General features: G+C 34.3%; 1 protein-coding gene and 1 pseudogene across 1 annotated transcript; both read right to left on the bottom strand.

Annotated features, from left to right (window-relative positions):
- Positions 1 to 1,337: 1,337 nt before the first annotated feature.
- On the bottom strand, positions 1,338 to 2,667 carry LOC120158510 (annotated as a pseudogene).
- Positions 2,668 to 18,610: 15,943 nt separating this feature from the next.
- LOC120158524 (hydroquinone glucosyltransferase-like) lies at positions 18,611 to 24,845 on the bottom strand. Its single transcript, XM_039169343.1, has 3 exons — positions 24,841 to 24,845; positions 20,996 to 21,001; positions 18,611 to 20,138 (listed from the first exon to the last, which is right to left on the bottom strand). The coding sequence occupies exon 3, from the start codon at positions 20,102 to 20,104 to the stop codon at positions 18,692 to 18,694; it is 1,413 nt and encodes a 470-aa protein (XP_039025274.1). The 5' UTR covers positions 20,105 to 20,138; positions 20,996 to 21,001; positions 24,841 to 24,845; the 3' UTR covers positions 18,611 to 18,691.
- Positions 24,846 to 25,310: the final 465 nt, after the last annotated feature.

Below are 25,310 nucleotides of genomic sequence, written 5' to 3'. Positions count from 1 at the left end.
AAATGAGACTACAAGTGAGAATGATAAGAAAGTTTAATTCAAACGTAGAACCAAGAATAGAGTAAGATCAAATAATACTAGCATTGTTTGAATGCTCAGGAAAACAACCAGGACACCCGAGTTCCTTTAGAAAATCTAGCAGAGTCGACGATATAGATTTAGTCCGGATATCCTTAAGTAGGATAGAGGCCCTTCTGACTAACTATGTTTGCCGAGGACTTAGCACTCTTTAGAAGAAAATATGGGTTAGTCAAGGGTATAGTTTTCGATGCAGACTTTCGGGGGGTCATATCCAAGGTAGACTAGAGGGGCGTGTGAGCTCCTAGATGCAGAACCCTAAGCCGCACCATGATGTGTACTATAGCTTAGAGAGTGAATATTCGAGAATACTCACTAAAGTAGTTTTAAAGCAGACTAGCTTGGGCGCAAGGTCTAACACTCAAGGAGTTGACTAGTAGAACAGATAGCAGTAGAATAGATATCGGTATACTTGATAGCTTGAGCTTTTCAGTGATGCAGTTAGTATGTTTTAGCAGTTAGTATGGCGCTGAGCTAGTTAGCTCAGCCTTCAGATTTTTTCCGTGGGCAGCCAGTAGATCTAGCAGTTAAGAAGCTTTAGAGAGACCGAGTCCATATCCAATGTAGAGAAGAGTACACCACAAGTTTCTTAAATGACATTTATATTCATGAATTCAGTTGTATTGAGTTGTAAAGTCAGTCAAGAGTCAATATGTAGGCATCTATATATTTTGAGGGCTTTCAGATGTAATGAGAAATTTTAAATTACAAAAAATAAGAATAAATTAGTTAGCCACTTTGGTGGTTCCGTGTAGCACCTTAAATCGGCCGACTGTGTGTCGTACCGGTCTAGGGTGTTACACTAGTTAAGCCAAACATGCCCTTTAGAACATCTGTCCAAACTCTAGCACATATGTTTCGGGCTTGATCTCGTGGGGTGTGACACTAATTAAATCTTGTATTGTTTTTCAAATAGTCCTAAAATAATTATAAAATAATATATGTATTGCAACTTGTATTTTCAAACAATAGTAAAAGAATTTCAAACGATTATTCTGCAAAACATTTGACAGCGGGTAGCGGAAAAATAGATTTCATTGTTCATACTCGAGAGGGTGGAATTTTGAGTTCCCCAAACTTTGTTGATACAATCTTCAAGTACTGTTTTGACATCATATTTGTACTCGAATCCCGCTTCTTCCAGCTTACTTGACCCCCAAACTATTTTAATTTCTCTCCGTCAACTTCTCCACAATCCTGAAACCAAGCATTCAAATTTTGTAAATTTAGTCTGCTTCATAAATTTGACGTAAAACAATTCAATCTTTATCATGACGTAACTCATCAGGTTCTCTATATCAGGGGAAATCATTCGATGAATGAAGACTAGCGATCTCTGCAGAGCTCAAGCTCAAATACGCGCTAGCGCAAAGGAATCTGCCATTCAACGATGGCTTCTCCATGCACAAAATGTGTGCGTCGCAGACATCCTCGACTTGCAAAATTGGAACTTTTCCCAACAATTCCTCCAAAAATCTCAGGGTCAGGGTGTTGTACAACGAGTTGTTCTTTGTGACTTGTGAAATCAGCGCGTTCACGCTTCCGGGAATGCACGAGATAAGCATTGGTCCACCGACGACTCCGAGAACGAGGCTCACGTTCTTGATCTCGTTACCGTACCTTAGCAAATCTTCATCGGAAGCTGCTTTTGAGCTCGCATATGTCTGCAGCAATATAAATCTCCGATTAATTTGCATCTTGTTTATTACGTACCATGAATGATCATGAATGTAGAAGGATTTTAGTTACGTTTAACAAATCGGTGCCGAAAGCCCGAGAATGACGTAAAAATTTATGTAGGATTAAAAACTTAAGATATTATATTAAAAATTTTAAAGTGTAGAGTTATAAAATTTGAAAGGATGCGAAATTAAATAATCAATAAAAAATTTAAAAAATTTAAAATATAAAAAATTTTAGGGTGTAACGACAACCCGCTCGGTCCATCCCTGCCGAAGGCTAGAGGAGTAGCACCGGTGGAAGTCCAACAGGATTCATCTAACTGATCTTTGTAGCCTTTCCCGTCTTCTTTCAAAGCCTATGAGGCTAAGGCGGAAGCAGCGTAAATGAGTCGCTTCACTGTTCCTAATGCAATGCAAGACTCCACAATACGCCTCACCCTGCAACTGCAGCCTCGGCTTTGTCTTTGAAATGCATTCAAATAGTAATTAAAACAAGTTTAATCATCTGGGAAGCACTTGTAAAGCTCTGAAATTTACATATAATAATAGTAATGGAACCTGCGAATTTTTGGGCTGGTGTTGCAATGGGGTAACTAGGGATGAACCGTGCTGTGGTGGCACCCTTAAAAATTTAAAATTCTCTTGTATTTTAATATTTTTTTATATTTTATATGAATTATTTAATTTCTCATACGTAAAATTTTATAATCTTGTACCATTATGGTTTTAATATATCGAGCCGCCGTTTCGTCCACAGTGACATGCATCCATCACCAAGTCCAATCAATCAGAGAAATAAAAATAAAAAAGGAAACATGGACAAGAGATCCCGAGTAAAATCGGGTCTACAAATCTAGGACAATCAATTCCTATTTCCTCGGGCAGCAAACAAATCATCAATAACCATCACCAATCGGATGCAACCATAAAAAAGAAAGGAAGAGAAACGAAGGGGACCATTCGAGTTTGGCAGAAAAAAAAGGAAGGGATTCGGGTTTGAAAAAAAAAAGAGACAGAGGGAGACAGAGGACTCGGTAAGAATACAAAAAAGAAAAAGAGAAAAAGAGAACATAGAAAAGAAAGAAACAAAGTGAGAAGAGGGCTTACCATCGTCGGATTCACCGAAGAGTCCAAACGGTCGCCGGTTTCTGGGGGTGTTTCGAAGGTAAGGACTCTTTAGATCTAGGACTTAGGGGAGGTATTTAGGTTAAAGTATGATGGGTTTTGGGTAGAGGAAGATGAAAGGAATCAGTTAAGGGTTTCGGGGTCACTTCAGCCACCGTAAACCGCCGTGCGACGTCGTGCGCCGCCGGGCGTCGGCCCCATCGTGGGAACCCCGGCCACCGTGGCCATTCTCTTAGTTGAGAGAGTTATACTCTCTCTCTCTCTCCCCTCTCGTTTCAGTAGAACAATGAGGGGAATGGGAAATTTAGGCATGAATATGGGTATAAATACCCATATCAAAATGCAGCATTTAGCCTCCTTTCACCGTGTTTTTCAAATAAAAAAGGGTAAATAGCTTATTTGGTCCTCCATGTTGTAAACCTTACCGTGTTTCTCATATCTTTAGGGTAAATCGTATTGTAGGTCCCTGTTCATTTGTAACTCTTACATTTTAATTATTAATGAAACTTTATGGAATTTTATTTTGAGCATCTACTTTTACTGTTTGCATTTTAGTCATTATCTGGTTGGTTATGATATTTTTTTTAGTGTTTGAATTTGGATACAATATTTATATTAATTTCATTTTAGTCACTGGTAGCATGTGTGGTATATTTTTATAGATGTTTGAATTTGAAACTTATTTGTAAATCTTGTATTTTGGTAACTGTTTAGTAGTTGGTTTAATTACTGCTTGATCCCTTAGGTTTCTAGCTTATTTTATTTTAGTCCCTAATGATATTTTCGGGTTATTTTTTATTCTAGTACCTGTATTTTTATTTGCTATTTAGGTTCTGTTTTATTTGTAATTATGGTTTTAGCCTTTAAAGTTTCTATTTTATTTAGTCCTTTAATTTTTGTTTATTATATTTTAACCCTTTAAGTTTTTGTTTTATCTATTTAAGTCCCTATGTTTCTTTTTTAGCTATTTCAGTCCTTTAAATTTTTGTTTATATTATTTTGGTCCTTTGAGTTTTATTCTTGCTATTTTGGTCCTTGTATTTAAATATATTTTTATCATTATATTTAGAGATTGTAATATTCATTTGTATTTATTCATTCCTTCATATATGTACATACTTTATGCTATGTATTTATTTATATCATATGTAAATAAATATGTTTAACTTTATTTGTTGTGTATGTTTCATTTTGTATATTTTATTTATATTTATTTCATTTTTTTAACTATTAATGTTATCCAAATAGTTTCGAGAACTCGTATTTGTAGAACGGGCGTAGAAAGTATCATTTGATCGAAGTGGTACAATCTAATACGACGTTCAAACTAAATGGAACTTGAAATAAATCAATTTTTTAGTTTGTTAATTGTTAATTCATTTTTATTTTATACTGAACAATGCAAGTTATGTATTTTATTTTATTTTGCAATTGTTAAATTGCAATTTATATTCGATATGCATCTTTTACATATGCGAGGATAGAATATTCTTTAACAATGAAAAATAGTTGAAATAGCTTTTCATGAAGGATTGTTAATTTTAAGATTTTTTATCAAGTTAAAGGTTTTTTTAATTAATTAATTAATTTTGAAGTAAATTAATTATATTTCAATAAATGAATTATATTTTTAATTTTATACTCGATTTTTGAATTTACATTTACGACAACGTGTAAGCGATTCAGTATCAGTTTTTAAGCGTTGTGGGGGTGTTAATCATTCCTACGCGTAACCGACTCTCGAACCTATTAAATCGAATCTTGGTAAATGTAGACTATTTTTGTCTTAAAAAATAATTTTTCTTAAAATTATTTTTAAAAAAAGTTTTTAAGTATTCGACCTACCTAACCCAAGGGTCGATGATGACTCTCATTCGATTTAATCTGAATCAATCCAAAATTCTTAAATTTTCAAATTAAAGTCATAATTATTTTTCTAAAATAATATTTAATTATACCTCAAATTAGTTATGACATTTCGGCGAGTCTCTGCCTTCTCTTCTGAATTGGGGAATGGCCGAGAAATTACAACCTTTGGTTTTCTTCGAAATAATTTGGGATTTTTTTTAAAGGATAAGAAATCTGGGGAAACGAAATGAAGAGATAAGAGATGAAGCGTTATAGAGTGGTTTTAGTTCCATACAATGACCATGAACACGAGACTCGACAGAAGGCAGGAGCTGTAAAAGGCCACCTACACAGTTTTCTTTTCTCTCCTATGGGATAAAACAAAAACCATTCCATTGTAGTCTTCATCATCCTACTATATTTTATTTTTCTGGTTAAAGGGGGAAGTGGGTAAATTACACCCTTCAACACTTAATTATAAGCATATTCCATTTTGACTATAATCTTTTAGATTATTTAATGAAGTATAATTACTTATTTATGTCTACCTATATAAAAATTCTATGTTGTCAATATATATATATATCTCAAAAATATTTTTAAATCGATAATTGTATAAAGAGGTTAAAAGACTCTATTAACCATTTCCATTATTGTATCGAAAATTTCTTTACTTGGGAAATATTACGTTGGACTATTTTGTTGAAGTTTATCAATCATTGTTCTGTTGAAGTTTTTGTTGCTGTTTTGTGTCGGGAATCATTCATGAATCGGATATCTAACATTTTTGTGATTTACAAAGGTTATTTTGTCCAAAATCAAGTACACTTACTGAGTTTTTTTCTTTAGTCACTAAAATGATCTGTTTGATTTTATAAGTGTTTATTTGTATTCACTGAATTAAAATATGTTTCGATCATTCATATTATTTATTTATTGTTTTTCTGATTATCGATAACTCCATAACATTATAAGAAAAGGGAATGGAAGATCTAATAAAATAAGACTACGTTAATTCAAAACCTAACCAATAGAAAATGAGTCCACTAAAGTTTACATTTCCCATTAAGTTTTGGATTACAAATTGAGCCTACATAACTTTACAAGGAACATATTTGGATCCATTAACAAAATTGTAAACCAAAATTAGCTGAAATCTATTTTGCTTTTTTTTTATATATAAAGTTGATCATTATTGATTTTTTTCTATATTAAACGATAAATATGTATCATCTACCTCTCTTTTACAATTTTTTTTTTAAATTCACATGTAGGAGCGTCAAAATCGAGTATCCGTATTTTTTGGGTACCCAATTCTCTGGGTAGTGTATTTGCCTGTCCGTGAGCTGACCTGTTAAGTACGATTGCCGGTAGTTGGGCACCTGTATTTTTTGGGCCACGAGTACCTGGTTCATCTATATTTTTTTAATTTTTTAATTTAATATTTTTTTAAAATCACAAAGAAAATACATAAGAATTTAAAAGTTCATTTTACACAATCCATACACAAAAATTAGTAATTTGAAGTTAGTTTTAAGAATAAATATTTGGATATATATATATATCAAAGTTTATTTCCAAAATAAAATTGAAAATTATTAATATCGATAGTGATTTTTTTGTAATCTCATATTGACAAATTAATAAAAAAAATTTGTAAAATATAAAACTAAAAGTACATAATACAAATCTAAGAAAAAATTAGGAATTTAAATTTAATTTTAAGGTAAAAATATTAAGAAACCTAAAATAAAAAATAATATATATATTAATATTATTGGATTAGGTCAGGTACCCGGTTATAAAAAAATTTCAGCACAAACTCAACCAAATTATCCAAAAAAAAAAATTACAGGTTAGGTACCCGGACCAATCGGGTAATTTTTGAACACCCCTATCGTTGTTTTTCAAATTCTATTATTCAAGGCATTGAAAATTTTAATGAATTAAGCTAATTTTCCACCAGACTACCTGAAAAAAGAACAGAAATTATCCAAAATATAAAATGGTGATGCATTAATTAAATAAAATGAAGAGATTTTTAGTTTTTCTTTGGCCCTTCAATCATTCCCCTTTTGACGCATTTATAAATGATGATTGCAGCAACTTTCATTTCCCAGTTTTCTGAGCTTTTATGAGCTATTGAGTACAACTCGGAAAGGTTGGAGAGCATTTTGGGCTATCTGCACAAAAATCTCAACAAATTAAACCAATCTGTAATATTTATTAGTGTTAATATATATATATATATATATATATATATATATATATATATATATTATTTTTGTTATTCTGTTTTTAACGTTTTATCTTGACTAATTCGGATCAATGCGGATCTTATATTTAATTTTGGTGGGGAGTATTTTAGCAAAGATATTCTACATACACAAGAACTTAAAATTAAGAGTTTACTTAAACAATATCAAACTACTTACCACTTGAATACATCCCTGTCGGTTATTAGTGATAATTTTAGATAATCGATTAAGTTAGTATTATAAATCAATTTGAAATTTTTAATTAAAATTTATTTTGTAAATAATTATATTTTAACCTATTTACTTTACCATATTATATATACGGGACCTCATTTTCGCCCTTTTTGAAATAAATGGAGTTAATTTTGGAATGAAAGTAAAAAAGTGCGGATGACTGTACAATTATAGATTCATGGTTGGAGTTAGTAGAATAGAATAGGCAGAGTAGCTGATCTGTCACAATACATTAATAACTAATGAATTGCAACTTCAAACGAAGACAAAACAATATCCGTATTCGCGGTCGGTTTGGATCGGTTTTTAGCTATAAATTCATCCGATTTGAAAGTATAAATTTTTACGGTTTGGATCGGTTTGGATGTTTCTAAAAAAATAATTCAGTCCGATCCAATTAAGTGCGGTTTGATTCTGTTTGGATTTGTGCGGTTTTTGGATTCTAATTTTTCAAAATTCTGTGTTATTATTCCGGTAAGTGTTCGAGCTTCAAACGAAAGAAAAGATTGTTATTATTCCATTTTTTCTCTTATCACATGTATTGCAGACTAAATAAACTACTGCTAGCAAAGTGCACTCGAAAATATATCCATTTTTCTTGAAAAAAACAGTGTTTGATTGGTTTAGCAGGGAGCTTACCCACTCTTCAGTTCTGATATTGAAACATATGCAATAGACATGCCATATCAGAAACAGCCCCTACATAGACATAAAATGCTGAAGTAAAATACTTTTAACACGGAAATAAATATGAACAGATACACCTAGAGGATTCAGAAACAAGAACAATTTTAAAAATCAAATGATACAAACCTGCCATAGCACTTGGATAACACAAAAAAGCAATGTATCAATAATTGAAGGATATATATATTGCTGAAACAGATGTATTAGATAAAACATTAAAGGAATGTTTCATGTAATATAGCATGATCCTTTAGCATGATCCTGCCATTGGAAATAATATAGCATGTTTTATCAATGATCAACAAAAAATAGTAGAACGAGATTTCTATGCTGACAAAGAAATTGCAGGTCAGAATGAGAATAATGCTTCCCAGAATTTAAACAATGACAACAATAGCACCAATGACAATGCAAGCCAGAATGATAACAATGAGGGTGTTCAGGGAAACACAAACAACCAGGAAACCACAAATCAGGATGAAACTAATACGGCTCATACCTACAATAATGAAAATGCAGGTCAGAATGAAAACAACAATGCTGCTCAAAGCAACACTCACAACAATGGGAATTCAGCTGAGAATGACAAAAATAAATGCTTCAAAGACCTACAAGGACAACAATGCAAGTGACGATATTAGGACTTCGGCAGATACCAAGACTGAGGGAAATGATGGTGAGCATGTAGCTGCAGAATGAAAATGATGTTCTGTTGTTCACTGTATGACTATAATTGCCATCAAAGTTTTGTTTTGTGCTTGCAGTGATAATATAACTGGAATTGTTTGTTTTGTACTTATAGTTCTACTTCTAATTATTAACACCCCAAGTTCCATAAGCCACATATGTATATGTTTAAACTGTGTTCTCCATCTAGCAAAAATGAAAATCATAGGCTTTGATTCAACAAATATCTTTCTGAAAGCCTTTTGTTTAAGAAGGAAAGTTTCTTTTCCTGTAAATGTGTCTAGATCAAAAAGAACATAACCAGAAAGAATAATGAGAAGATTTTATCCTCTCTTAATTTACAAAATTTTTATTAATTCGTCAAATTAAATGATCTCGGTGACACCATAGCAAAGAAAAGAACTGTACTTGGCTCACCTTTCGCTGAAACAACGATCAATCAGAAGAGCATTTTCTTGAGTTTTCCCGGCAAACAAACAAGAAAATTACTCAGCCCAAACTGCAATCGAAAAATAAAGCGGTTAGCAATTGATTGCATTAAGCAAAACAGGAGGAAAACAAGGTGCAATGCTGAAAAAACCATAGAATGAGAAGAGGTTAAGGCTAAAACCTATTGTCGCAAATCAGAACGCCCCCCGCTTGGCTTTCTGTTCAAAGGGTCAAAGGACAGAGGAAAGGAAATAGGATGAGAACTTGAGAAGAGGCGGATACGCGAAGAAAATTGGGAAAATGGGTTAGGGTTCAGTTTTTACACAAGAACTTGAAACGATGTCGCATAGAGATAACTAACTATCGGTTCGGTTCGGTTTGGATCGGTTCCGGATATTCAAACCGAAACCGAACTGAACCGCTCGGTTTAAAAAAAAAACCAAACACACTAAATCGGTTTCGGTTTTTTTTTCGATTATTTTTTTTGGATCGGATTGGATTTGAACACCCCTAATATATAATGATGCAATAGCCGCAAAGAATTTGTCCTTTTAAAAAATAAATTATATACTTAATTATGATTTTTTTTAAATCATTCTATTTTAATAAACTCACGGCTTCATAAATACTATCTTCATAAATAATTTTTAAAAGAGAAATTAATTTTAGTGACCGAAAATGCCTTATAATATACGATTTTAACCAATTTTTTTTGGATTTGCGAAAATGACCAACAAATTCGCAACGCGAACTCCAATTTCGTAACTCAGTTTCCAAATTCGCAACGCGAATATGTAAATCGCATTGCGATTTTCCAAATTCGCAACATTGAATTTCAAATTCGCAACTCGATTTCTGAATTCGCAACGCGAATTTTGTTGTAGCAACTCGATTTTCGAATTCGCAACACGAATTTTAATTTAGCAACATGTTTTAGTATCGCAACATAAATGTTTTGGGTATATAACTACGCAGCAGCATCAACTCATAACCTAAATCCCTAAATCGCAACTCATTCCATCTCCATCTATCACTCTTACCGGCAACATCCGTTCCTATATCCAACGACATCCTTCCCCATCTCTAATGTTTTTTACATAATTTTATTTCTATATAATTTTTCAATGATTTCTCTCCCAAATTATCAACTATCAACGTAATAAAGGTATGTTTTTCTCTAAGTTAGTGATGATATGTAGTTTATAGCTCGTTTGTTTAGTAAATTAATTTACAATTTGTAGAATGAAATCATCTAATGTTGATCATGTTTGGATAGATTTATGTTTTGGAGGGTCATGGGAGAATGTTCATGGTGTTTTACAATATATGCCTTTACTCATGAATCTTTAACTAAAACTGTCATTAAAAAAGTTAACTTATGAAACTCTAATGTTACGTGTTGCAAAGAAATTGAATTTAGAGCCTCTAAGTGGATTTAGGCTATCTTATCAGAGAAAATGTTAAGTTTATTTGTTAACCGACAATGAAGATATTGAACGATTCATTGCTTACATTAGTGTTTCGCAAGAAGATGATGTTACATTGTATGTTGTTGAACCTAGAAGTAGTGAAGTTGGGTCAGTAGCGGGTAGTAATCAACTAAGTTCTTCAACCCCAGTTTATGATGATCACAATGTACAACGTTGTTATCAACCTCAAAATTTAATGGTTTCACCACAATTTCATCACCAAGAAAATTTTATTTCACCACATTTCCAATACTAAACACAATCTCAAAACCCATAACCTTTTCCTAATCCAAATCCCAATAAACTTTCAGCACCAAATTCCGGTTTTCGTATTGACCAGTTAGACGATTATGAGCCAACTGAAAAAATTGTGAGTACTAGTCAGTATTCAAAATTTGATCTTGGTCAATACACGACTTTGATCTTGGTCAATACTCGGATTTTGATGATGTTTCAGAAGAAGAAACAGACCCTGCGTGTAATGATTTTAATATTTGTCAATACCCGAATTTTGATGATGAAACAGACGTTGCCGAGGAAGATGTTGTTGATAATAATGAGGAGGAAGTTACGACTGTGAATGAACATGTTGAACATCCATTCTGTAATTCATATAACCCTGAAGAAGAAGAAAAAGAAAAAGAAAAAGAAGTCCCCGAAGAAAAGAAAAAAAAGAAAATGCCACGGGAGTATAACTGGAATATGCCAGAATTACTTCAGATACCGGAAGAATAGTTGGTAAAGATAGTAGTTGATTGTTACACAAAAGTTATTCGTATCAAGAAAGATGATTGTTTTGATACAAAAGAAGACTTGAAGATAGATTTTTATACGAAATGTGTGAAAGATGACTATCAACTAAAAGTTAACAAATCAAGCAAAGATCGTTTCGAAACAAAGTGTATGATGACAAAAACTGTACGTGGCATATAATTACAAAGAGGATAAAAGATTGTGAAATGTTTCAAGTTAGGACTTTTATTGATAAACATACATGTTCAAGAACCCAAGTTTTTCCTCACCATAAACAGGCAAACAAAAAAGTGTTGGGTGGTTTTCTGGCCGAGTTAATATTTTTGAATGGCAGGGTATATCGGGGACATGAAATTATGACTGATATGAATGCTTGGTTTAAGATTAGTATCTCATATTCTCAAGCTTTGAGAGCCAAATGTTATGCCTTGGAATTGTTGAGGGGGTCTCTAGAAGAATAGTTTGCCCAGCTGCCGGCTTATTGTCACAATTTAAAGCTGAAAAATCCTGGGTCGGTAACTCATATCAAAATAGATAGAAATGGACGCTTTGAGTTGCTGTTTATCGCCATTGGTGATGCGGTTAGTAAATCAATATAATTTTATTGACTCATTTTTGTTAGTTACATGCATTTCACATTTAAATGATTATGTCTTGTATATTATTTTGTAGATTCATTCGTTTATTACTTGCATGCGCCCAGTTATTATAGTTGACGAAGCACATTTGAAAGGTCGATACCTTGGAGTAAACTTATTAGCAGTAGCCATGGATGCTAATAATGGGATACTACCAATAGCTTACGAGGTTGGTAAATCTGAAATCTCTGATTCAGGGACATGGTTTATGGGGTATCTTAGGGCTTGTATAGGTCCTATTAGCAATCTGACAATCATATCCGATAGGGCAAACTCAATTAACAACGTTGTTAGAAGGTGTTTCCCATATGCTTTTCATGAACTTTGTGGTGTTCATTTGTACAGAAATTTAAAATCAAGGTCTGCTGGTATAAAAAATCACAAATGAACATACTAGAAGGCTGTAAAAGCTTATCGGGAAGTGTATTTTAATAAGCATATAAATTGTTTAAGACGTGTTTTGCCTCAATGTGCTCAAACACTAGAAGATGTAGGGTTTGAAAGATGGTCAAGAGTACATCAACTTGGAGCAAGATATGGTTTCATGACGTCTAATAGTGCAGAATCAATCAACGCTCTAAGTCGTCATTCCCGAAAATTACCCATTACTATGTTAATGGAGTTTTTTTTAGCCTCTATTCAAAAGTGATACTACAAAAAAAGAAACCATACAGATATTATTTCTTTAAATTAGTAACTTATCATATATTTTACTAAGTATTATTTATTTAAATTTACAGGAACATTGGAACGTCGTGTTACACCATGGACTGAAAAAAAAGATAACGAAACGTGTTGTGAAGTCAACGTCATGGAGAGTTGAACCATGTTCAAACACTTTGTTTGAAGTATTGGATAATAACTTAAATGGGCTTGTCAATCTAAATGCAAAGACGTGTAGTTGTATGAAATGGAAAACATCTGGTTATCCATGTGGCCATGTTATAGAAGTTGCTCTTCATCTAAACCAAGATGATTCAAGCACATACGCTATGGATTGCTACACTACAGAAGTATATCGACAGACTTATGCCGAGATTGTCTACCCTATTCCATATCATTCTGAGTGAGACATACCAGATGACTTACAAACAGTTTTGCCACCAATCATGGACAGCAGGCTACATGGCCGACCAAAAAATCATGATCGTATACCGTCTAAGGGTGAAGAGAAGAGGATATCGACATGTAGTCGATGCAAAGAAAGTGGTCATACAAGGTTAACCTGTGGATCACCAGTTCCATCACAATCATCTTTTCCTCTACCAAAATATGGATCCTCATCAAAATCCAAAGCTCATATGGTGCCAAGCAAAAGGAAATCAAAATCAAAATCGCAATCAAAATCAAAATCCCAATCACAACGGCTTCACCTTTTGGGACTTATTAACTTAGGTGATTTTTAAATGCAAACGTTGTATTATGTGTATTTTATGTGTGAATGCATACATTTCAGTTAGACATTCATTAGTAACTTGAGTTTGAACATTGTTATGATATGCTCAGTTGTTATCACTTATCATATTTTTTGTTACGATTGTTGCGAAAGTCAAATTCACATTGTGATTTTCGCGTTGCGATTGTCAAATTCGAAATGCAAAATCGCAACGCGAAGTTGACTTTCGCGTTACGAATTTGGCTTTCGCGTTGAGAATTTGACTATCGCAACACGAATTTGACTTTCGCGTTGCGAAAGTGTAGCTTCAACAGGTCTTTTTTGCCTTCAACATAATGCAGATTGAAATTTAAAACAACAAATCAACATTTACAAATCAATTAAACAAGCAAAAAATAAGAATTATTTACACATCAATTAAACAAATCAACTTTTACAAATCAATTAAACAAGCAAAAAATAATTTTTATTTCCTCATCAATTAAACAAATCAACTTTTACAAATACATCAATTTCACGCAGACAGTTGTTTATGCACAAATACATCAATTTCACGCAACTCACTTCAGGATCGGGATTAACCTGTAGAAACCAAACATTTTCTCAAACAACACTTTCTACACATCTAAAACCAAAAAACAACAAATTATCTAGGTACTTAACCAAACATTTTCAAACCAACAAAGAGTATATATGTTAACAACACTTACTCAAACTTACCAATTTGTGTTGTTTATGCATACTTTCAGCACGCGGATGCAGGTAGGCAACGTCTCGCATATATCGCTTTAGCCATAAAATGTCGAAACCACAAGCCTACTGCACCTCTATCTCTATCTGTGGGAGGTAGAAACTGTTTACTTCCTGTCGTTAAAGGTTCCAAGCACATGAATACGAGAGGACCACAATCCCCTCTGGCTCCCTGCGTTTGTTGTGGCACGGTCTCATCTCTGATCATTGTAACTTTGAACTTCTTTGGCTTTTTGTTTCAGAATTAGTCCAATAATCAATTGCATCTAAGTATTTAGCCAAATGAGCGCTCATCCCTTACAAATAATATCTCTCAAATCAGATAATAGTATGTTATTCAACATGTTGTCATATACCATTATCTTCAGGGATGGGAGCTGAAGTCGACGAGAAGCCAATGACGACGTTCCAAAACAGGGATAAACACCTGCAATCATAAATAATAATTCAATTGCGCATATCAAATTTTTATTTATGAACACATTTAAAATATTCAAAAATAAATACTAAGCTTATCGACCTCCCACCACACAGGATAAAGTTTAGCTTTTCCATTACCCAACACATATGAAGTGTCTCTCCGATCCTTCAAGTGAGCTACGTGAAAAGACGTCGGCATAATAGTCCATCACGTATTTTTTATTTTCTTCAATTTCCTTATTATCAGAAGACGTGACACACATGCATCAATATGTTGTTTTATAAAAAAATACATATATTAGTGAATTTCATAAATTTTAAAAAAAATTAATCAAAATGCAATATAAGAAGAATATAAGACTTACCCCCTGTTGAAATAGACATTGTCTTCAACCCCTAATAACACACCCCACCAAGACCGATCAAGAAACAAATGCATATCATTGTCGAGTTTGCATATGTCAGTGTAACACCCCTGGCTCTGCTCATATAGATAAAAATCAACTGCGGTCTTAGCCCAAAGGGTATTATCCAGAATTGTGTCCGGTAGTGTTCTCTTCTCCACTTCAGATACCGAAATGGTACTGACCGGTAACTCATACGAAAGCCAACTCTCATCCATCATGTCGGGCACGTGAGGGGGTTTATCAATATATCGACATATTATGCCATGTGAATCGGGTTCTTGAATGATGAGAGGGACCTCTTGAACGATGACAGGGGCCTCTTGAACGGTGGGAGGGGCCTCTTGAAGGATGATAGGGGCCTCTTGAACGATAACAGGTGCTTCAGGCTTCTTCTTACGGAGTCTTGGCACTATTGGGGTGAACAGAGACGTAATGGCACGTGCACGACGTCTGATGCATGAACCCCGTCGTGCAAGAAAAACCCGACATAAAGCATCTACCTTATCGAGCCGCTAAAAATAAATTAATGCATAAATCAGTAAATAAACAAATAAATAATGCCGAAAAAAGGTTATTTGCATTTTTAGTATAGTATTAAACAATCTTACCTTATTGCGTAGAGTATGAACCTTATTTTGCAACGATACAACAATCTCACGTAGAGCGGCTACCCCATCACGTAAAGTAGATACCTCACCACGTAAAGCACCATTGTCATCGCGTAAAACCTCTACCTCACCACGTAAAGAACGTACCTCATCACGCCATGCACCATTGTCTTCATGTAAAGTACCGACCTCCTCACGCAAAGCATTGACCTCATCACGTAACTCCCCTAACTCATCCCGTGGAGGTGGAGAAGAGGCTCGATGATGTGACTGAATAGATGATGGCTCTCGTTGTGGAGGTGTATAATCGGCTCGATCAGGTGATGGCTCTGGGTGAGGTGATAGCTCTCGAAGTGGGGGCTTCTCATCATCTGTGCCATCAAAAAAATGCTTACTAGCTTGCCACCAATCAGTGGCAAGCTCAGCCTTTGTGGGTGTCAACCTCTGTAATGGATAGTTTGCCTCCTAAAAATATAAAAGCTCAAACAAAGTTAAACATCTACTAGTAATAACTTGTTTATATATGGTAGTATTTGTGTTAACTTACATCATTCATCGTCGTATATGGTAGTAACTCTTCCCAATCGAACAGTCAGATCCTCCTCCAGGAAATAGCCCTATGAATATCATTTGAATTTTTAATTGTATATGTCCGTATGCTGGGAAAAGCCTCAAATATCCAAATCTACAAACAATATAATACACAAACATTAGTAATTGTTAAATAATTAATTATAATTTTGGAAACATTATATAGAAATTCTTACCTTAAAGGCCCAAATAAAGCATGCCAAAGTGTATTTGGAACCATGGCCACGTAAACTTTTTCGGTCCTCAAAGGTAGACGACAACTTTTTCCATGTAGTTTTCCATATATATGAACCCCACGGAAACAGGTTCCATGCATTTAGGTCATCTACCAATAATATTAGGTCCTCAGAAATAGGTTGTCTGGCCTCTTTGCCTAAAAAGCTGGTATACAAAAGTAATAAATGGCATACTCGGACAACATCGAGGTTATCCATCCGAGTAAAACCATCTTTAACAAATAATCTCTTCAAGTCGTCGACGTATAAACTCGGCTTCGCCTTTGCCAGCTTAGGAAAAACCTGAGATAACCATGATAGGCGGGCGATATGACTAGTGTACCGACCTACATCATCTTGTCCGAAGCGTAGACCAGTGATTAAGCAAAACTCCTCCCGCCCAAAACAAGTATACGCCCGAAGCAAGTATCCTCAAAAATTTTCTTTGTACAGGTGTAAGCGTCGACGCAATTGTAGTGGCTAGGCTTAATTTATTCCTTAAGGTCAATGAAGCCGAAAAAAATTTCTACAAAAACAATAAACATACCAAGTTAGATATACCAAAAACTACAAAGTATACACTATAAACAGACATGATATTAAACAGTGAAAACAAAGCCAAATTTCAATTTGCAGAAGAAGAATAGTTTCTGAAACTTAAAATCGCAACGCGAAACTAAAATTGTGTTGCGATTTTCATTTCCGTGTTGCAAATTTAAGTTTCAAATAGTCTTCTGCAAATTGAAACTTGAATGAATTGCATTACTTCAACCAAAAGACAAAACAAAGACAAATACTAACTTACAGGGTTAAAGACTAAACAGCTTAACAGTATTGGCAGCAACCGAATGAATTTACTAAGAAATCTAAGTGAAATGGTTAATCTATTACTGAAATTACCAGTAAATTTATCATCAATTTAAATATGAAAAATCTAATAATAATACAAAAATTTTAAAATAAAAATAATTAAAAAACTAACCCTCGGTGGTTGATTTTCCATTTCTGACCGTGAATGGTTGTAAGGGTGGCTCTGAGAGATGGAGATAGACGAATTTCGTCGGAGATGGGGACATATTTCGTCAGAGATGGGGACGGATGTCGCCGTAAAGAGTGAGAGATAGAAATGAGACTGAGTTGTGATTTAAGGTTTTAGGTTGTGATTTATGATTATATTATTTACATTTGTGTTGCGAAATAAATATTGTGTTTCGAATTCGAAAATAAAATTCGCGTTGCGAAAATAAACGCGCTTTGCGAATTTGACTTCTGTGTTGCGATTTACAAATTCGTATTGTGAATTTGGAAACTGAATTGCGAAATTGGAGTTCGCGTTACGAATTTATTGGTCATTTTCGCAAATCCAAACAAAGTTGGTTAAAATCGTATATTATAAGATATTTTCGGTCACTGAAGTTATTTTCTCTTTTTAAAATATGTTATAAGCATAAATAAAAGAATGATATGTATGTATATAAACTCAAGGCTTCAACTAATAAAATTAAAATTTTTATTGAATTGATGTTCAATAATATATCTTTAATGCTAAACTTCAAACTAATTAAATTCCCAATATTATGCAGCAAAAGTCATTTGAACAACAACATCGATATAAATTAGAGCAATATCCTTTCGACAAAAGAAATTGATGTCGTTTGAGACGGATGTTGAAACATTAATTTTGTGTCCGATATATCATGGGTTTCAGACGGTAAAATTGGATTGGATAAAATGGAAAAAGGTCCAGGTTGATCACGTTGGTGATCCGTAGATACCTTGAATTTACGGATCACCGGTCCCTCTTTTCATTGCAACGTGATCAACGTGGTTCTTTTTCCGGAAGCACGACTGCAATGATAAAAATCCTTCGTGTTTGTTTTGGCAATCTAATCTAGAAATTGCCATACATATTAGCGGACTGGATTCATTTGCATGTCAATACCACCCACCTACCATCTTCTTCCTCATTTTTAACATATTTTAATATTTATTTTTATTTTCAAAATTAATCTTAAGGATTATCGGATAAAACCTCTGAATATAGAGACAAAATTATTTTCTGTGTCTACAATATTAAACTTACCATCCACCTACAATCAATCAATGCTAATGGAGAGGGCATCACTGAGGAGTTTTTCTTTGGTCGTTGGATCCACTGGTTTGGCATGATTGAATGATCTTTACACACTTCAATTCGATACCACACAGTGGGCATTGGCCACACCAGTCCTACCTACTACATAAAATAATGAGAAAGTTAAAAGGGAGATGAAACCAAAATTACAGCACAAAAACTCCCCGACATTTAAACATATATGGAGTGCACCATTTACAGAGTGAATTTGGAAAATAATACATAAAAGCTAAGATTGCACCAACTTAAAAGGCTGAAATTAAAAATAAGATAAGATGGGGTTTAGAGGGGAGTTTGATTCCTCCACTTTATAGCGACCTCAGAGAGTGCGTTGGTGGAAGACCCATTTTGGGAGAGTGCCTTTGCGGCAGCTTCCTTGAGGTCCTTCATTCTATTTCTAACGCATTTCCCTTCTTCACCTTCCATTAGACCCTTGACGGTTTTCGCGATCTCGTCTGGGGAAATTAAGCTGTTTTCGTTGGGTTTGGGTCTCAATGCCACTCGGATGTCTTCGGTTAGCATCGCGGCGTTCATTTTTTGTTCAGCGTAGAGTGGCCATGCGATTAAGGGCACCCCGAAAACAACGCTTTCCAGAATAGAATTCCATCCGCAATGGGTCAAGAATCCACCAGTCGAGCTGTGGCTCAGCACTTGACTCTGCGGTGCCCATGAGGGCACCAACAGACCTCTGCCTTTGGTCCTCTCCAGGAATCCCTTTGGTAGAAAATCGAAAGGGTCCTTCTGGCTTTCCGCGCTGAAAAATGTGGCATTAGAAACCATATCATTCGGGCTTCTTACAACCCATAAAAACCGTTGCTCGCTCATTTCCAACCCTATGGCCAACTCGTTTAGCTGGTCCGATGACAAGGTCCCGCCGCTCCCGAATGAGACGTACAAAACCGACCCATGTGGCTGATCATCTAGCCACTTCAAACAATCGAACCCGTCGGTTTTATTACTCGGATCAACGTTAACTAGGGGACCAACCGGGTAAACCGGAGGATTACCGTTCTCTTTCTCTTCCAAAGCCTTTAAAGCTCCACCTTCCAAGTCCACGAAACTGTTCACCATAATTCCTTCGGCTAATCTGTACCTCTTTCCATGATGAAGAACCCATCTGTAAGCATCGTTTTTCCTATCTTGAACAGGGTCCAACAATTCTTTGCCTTTAATCGGTATACACCCCGGAATTCTCACTTCCGGCAGGTCCCTGTACTCGCACGAAACCATCGGGTCAAGCTTCTGCAGGTAAAGAAACAAAGACAGGGCCATGGCTGTAGACGGGAAAAAGATGTACGGCAAGAGGTTGAATTCTCTAGCAACGTCAAATGCGTCGGTCCCGAAAAGATCAACCACCAAGCCAACGAGTTTCGTCTTTGCAACCAATGACTCCAAAGTATCCCGAAGGGAAGACAGAGACCGAGCCACCGTCAAAGAAATCACCGTTTCGATTTTCGGGCCCGGAGGCAGGTCACTCAAGTCAACAGGAGGAAGAAAAACATAGTCTATAGATCTCGGAAGGGAATCCAGAGCTGATCTTTGAGCTTTAATTGGAGAATTGCCGGTGGGGATAACAAAGGTGACAGTGAAGTTGTGTTGCTGAACAAATCGCTTAGCGAACTCAACAAGTGGAATCAGGTGACCCATCCCAGGACTCGGCAGAATGGCTATATGGGGTGTTTGCGTTTTCTCCATGGCAGTGAAAACAAAAAACAAATTATACTCTTTTCTTCCTTGTTGGTGTGTGTTTGGTATGAAGGAAAATGAAGAATAAAGATGTGGTTTATATAGAGGGTCGAGTGAGATTGTGGAGTTATTATTTGTTCGTTTTTTATGGTAGAATTGAATCTGTAGAACAATATACATGGTATATTAATAAAGAATATGTACTTATAACCTTTTCTACGTGATTCTTCAAAGAATGTGGGTGGAATTGCTGATGTGGGGAAAGGAATTTCCAGAGGAAATGGATTTACAGCTATTTTAATTACAATTTGGATATTATTGGAGTGTGGACCTGGTGATGTCATTTCCAACGTATGTCTTATATATGATTAAACCCTTTTTCCCCTGTTTTTTTTTTAGATTTTTGTTATCTTTTCGAGCTGTGATGGTGAAAAGGTCAAGCTTTTAACTACAATCATTATTGCTCGGTTTCAGCGTTCTAGTCTAAAATGGTATTATATTTTTGTCTTTTAATAGTATTTTTATTATATTTTTAGTGATAAAAAAAAGAATAGATCTACTATTATGTTTAAATTTTATATTATAAAATTGGAATTTGAAGATGAATGTAATTTTTTTATTGATTTGTCAATTATTTCAAGGTCCTCGGAGGACCATTAAAAGCAGGGGACCACAAATTCTATTATGGCTGCTGGTCTGAAGTTAAATTTGAAGAATAAGATTTTTAGTATAAATGTGGATGAAAATAGAATGAAGAGGTGGGCAGGTTCCATATTATGTGGTTGGGCAGATCTTCCTACAACTTATTTGGGTCTCTCACTAGGGCATAAAAAAAATTCTAAGTCATTGTGGTAGTCTATTTTGAACAAAGTTCTCGTTTGGATAGCGGGAAAGGTTAACTTCTTTCTTTTGGGGTAGACTTATGTTTATTAGATCAATTTTGGTCAATTTACCTATGTATTACATGTCTTTATTCCCAATCCCAAGTTCATAGCTGGTAGGATTAAAAATGTATAGCGAATTTTGTTTAGACTGTTAAAAGTAAGAGAGACATTCATTGGATAAAGTGGGACAATATTTGTGGGCCAAAATTGTATGGGGTCTATGTATATTTGATGTGAACTCGAGGAATTGTGCTTTGCTTAATAAGTGGATTTGGCGATTTAGTGAGGAAGGGGATAGCTTATGGAGAAAGATAGTAGTAGTGAAGTATAAATATGATCATAATTCGATTCTTCCAAAAGCTGTAAATGTTAGGAAATCTTCATGGGTTTGGCGTAATATTATAAATCCAGTAGTGTCTATCGGGGTTGATTTTTTGTCTTAAGTAAGTTGCGTGATGGGTAATGGTTCTAAAATCGAATTCTGGTCTGATCATTGGACGAAACCGGTTCTTTAAAAGCATCTTTTCCTAGATTATTTGGGATAGCAATTAATAAATTCGGAAAGATTAGTGAGTTCGATCATTGGGTTTTTGGAGTTTGGGAATGGAAGATTGAATTAAGAAGGCCTTTTTTGTTTGGGAAAAGGCTTTATGGAGTGATTTCATTCAAGTTTTGAATAGAGCGATAAGTTTTGTTCCTTGTGATGATAGATTAAAGTGGTTAGGTTCATTTGATGGCACTTACAACGCTAAATCATATTGTAATAAGTTGGAAGATCCTATTTGGAAATTGGTGTGGTATAAATTTGTCCCTCCAAAAGGTTTCAGCGTTTGTGTGGAGAGCAGTTCATCAAAGGTTGCCGATCATCATAGAGCTGAAAAACGAGGTATTCTTTGCAATGTTCATCCTCTTTGTTTTTTCTGTAATCGAGAACAGGAATCAGTAAATCATGTTTTGTTTCATTATGATGTTGTTTGGCAAGTTTGACAACGATGGTGTAGTGTGTGGAAGGTTAATATAGTGTTCCCTATGAAGGTTAAAGGGTTGCTTGAGGTATGGTTTAATCAAAAAATTCGGTCTTTATGGGAATTGGGATTTTTTGGTATGATCTGGAAAATTTGGCAGTGCAGAAATAAAGCAAGGTTCAATGGGAGTTTTTTTTTTTTCCGATGGATCAAATTTTTAATATTATAATGATTCAGATAGGGGTTTGGGCGAACATTTTATGGCCGACGTTGATTCCGGTCGTTCAAGATTTTGTGCGAAGTCCTCAGTCTATTTCTTGGCGTTTGTTGATAGTGAATTTATGTTGTTGTGTAGTGTTATGCTGTTGTCTTTTAGCAGGTTTGTTGAATATGGTTGTTCGGTGTTGTACTGTTGCATCCCACTGGTGCTGTTGTTGTGTTAGACCAGAATATGCTTTTTCTTCAGTTCTAATTACTAGCAGCTGGTTGGTCTGTATTGGCTTTAGTATGGGTTGGGTTGTGGATTGGTATAGGGTTGGGGTATGTCTTGTATGATGTAAGAGCATAATTTGTACAAGTTCTTTATTATTTTAAGGTATATTCTTTTTCCTTTATTTAGAGTTAGGAGATTTTTTAATAAAATCTTTAAGGTGATGTACTTTAAAATTAATTATAATATAAAGTATCCTCTTTAAAAAAAAATAGACCACATGCTATCTTTCTCTTAATGGACGAGGCTGTACTTGATATATTGTCTCAATCTGCGCAGAGATTGAAGATTTTAATTAAGGATTCGCAAAATACAAAGTTCAAAACTCTTTAAAATATCAATCCTAACATTTTTTATCACGATAACTAAATTATTTATCATTAACTTTTTTCCAAGTATTAAGATCATTTTTTTATATTTTAAATTAATTAATGTTAAATCCATGCAGAACCTTACAAACCTGCCATGACGGTACGGTGATGAAAAGATGATGCAAAAAAAAATATTATCTGCACCACCAGTTAATTGTTTCAATAAACATAGGACAAATCCGCCATGTTCCCTACTTAATTATTACTAAATTAATAAATTAAGTTAACTGAAAAGTCAAATTATTTGAAAAACCAAAAGAAAGAATGCAAAGTATTTATCCATCATTTAATATTAAATTTGTATTTCATTTCATTTTATTATCATGACTTAATACTAAAATAAGTGTTCAAACTATATCATTTCTCCAAATAGGTGTTTAAACTATTTTTTGACTCATCTAGTTGCCTAACATTAGAAACGTTACCCATTTAGGTGTCCGGGCGTAAACAGTGTTAATTTCCCGTTAAGTAACACATGTCACAACCAGTTAATTTTAAAAATTTATTTAAAATTAAAAAATTAAAATTATATATATTTTTAAAAAGATTTTTTTTAAAAAAATAAACCTAAAACTTTGAAAACCTTCATTTCAACCCCTTAATCCACGCCAGCCACCGCCTTTTGCCGTCGACGAAGCTCCACCCATGAAATCATGACCAATCGATGGCCGATCAACGACGAATCAACGCTTTATACCCCGTAAACCCTAAGATAAAAAATGCGATTCTGACGGCCAATTGACATAAACTACGATAACCTATGAGTAGGAGGATGGTAGGACTATGTCGGTGGCGATGGTCGTGGCCAGAAAGGGCGACGGCGACAGATTAAGGTTAGGATTTGGGATTTTGGGGCTATTTTATAATATAAGAAAAGTTAGTGTTTTTTATGAATATCATAGTATTTTTAATATTTTAAAAAAATTCAAAATTTTAGATTGTGATACATGTCACTTGATGAGGGAAATTAACTCCGATAACGGCCCGAACACCTAAATGGATAATGTTTGTAATGTTAAGCACCTGGATGAGTCAAAAAATAAATTTCAGAATCATTAGATTGTGACACGTGTCACTTAACGAGGTAAGTTAACGCCATTGACGGCCCGTACACCTAAATAAATAACGTTTGTAATGTTAAATACATAGATAAATAAAAAATATAATTTAAACACCTATTTAAAAAAAACATAATTTAGACAATTATTTTAGAAGTTATGTCGAAACTAGGGCTGTAAATGAGACGAGACAGATCGCGAGCTATCGAGATCGACTCGGTCAAGGCTCGATAAATACTCGGATCAAATGGACTCGACAACGAGCCGAAACGAGCTACTTGATACTCGACTCGAAAAGCTCGTGAGTAACTCGAAAATATAATATATTAAGATTTTATTTTTTAAAAATAAATTATTAATAATATTAACATTTATGTGTTGATTTTTTTTTAAAAAATACAACAAGGCTTTCATGTATTTAATGTTTAGGTTCGAGTTTGAATTTGAGGATTCAATCTTGTTAAGTTTAAGATTTTTTTTTTCATTTCGAGCTTTCGAGCTGCTCACGAGCTTGAATTCAGGATTTCGAGTTCGAGTCGAGCTTAAAAATTTTAAGCTCGCGAGTTTTCGAGTCGAGCTCCATTTCAGAGTTTTCGAGTCGAGTCGAGCTCAGCAATACTCAAACTCGACTCGGCTGGTTTACACCCTAGTCGAAACTGTTCTAATTTGAGTAGTGACGCACGTGTGATCAGGACGGCTCTATTATCTTTGATTTTTCTCATTTTTTAAGGTCAATAATGGAGATGAAATCAATGTTGAACCAATAAATAATGGTCGGTAGTCAATAATATATCCACCGTTTGCTTTTCCAAGAACCCAAAGAATATCTGTTATTCTCTTTATATATACATATAACGATGACATATATTCTACTAGAATAAAATAAAGACAAAATATATAATAAACTAAATCATAATTCATTATAAAATACCATTACATAATTACACGTAATATATTATTTATCAAACTTATAAAACCTGTTGTTTGGATGTTGTTGTATAAAATTATTAAAAATTATAAATAACCGAGACATTATTAAAAATCTATCAAAATTTTAAGCATGAAAATACTTGAATATACTTTTAAGCTGTTTTGCTAGTGTTGCAGCGGCATGCAACAGTAACATGTTCTTATCACCTCCCAGGGTGTTTGGTTTAAGGTTTGTGGGATTCTCATGTTTGGTTGGCTGGAAATCTCATTTCCGGTAATGTTTTATTACCAATAGTAGATTTTTTGGGATATATTATTGGAAATGTCATTACCTCTTTTCCCTTAGGTATTGTAACATTACCGGCGTTTTGGACTAAAATGCCCTTAAATTTTTATTTTTTTTCAAAAATATCATTCTTCTGTCATTGAATAATAAAAATTCTACGAAGGTTAAATTACAAATTTATCCTTAAATTATTTTAGATTTAAAAAAAATCTATAATTAAAATTTTATATG

This window comes from Hibiscus syriacus, unplaced genomic scaffold, assembly GCF_006381635.1.
Source record: "Hibiscus syriacus cultivar Baekdansim isolate YM2019G1 unplaced genomic scaffold, ASM638163v2 tig00111318_pilon, whole genome shotgun sequence".
NCBI classification, from domain to species: domain Eukaryota; kingdom Viridiplantae; phylum Streptophyta; class Magnoliopsida; order Malvales; family Malvaceae; genus Hibiscus; species Hibiscus syriacus.
This window is presented reverse-complemented; position numbering and strand designations above follow the sequence as displayed.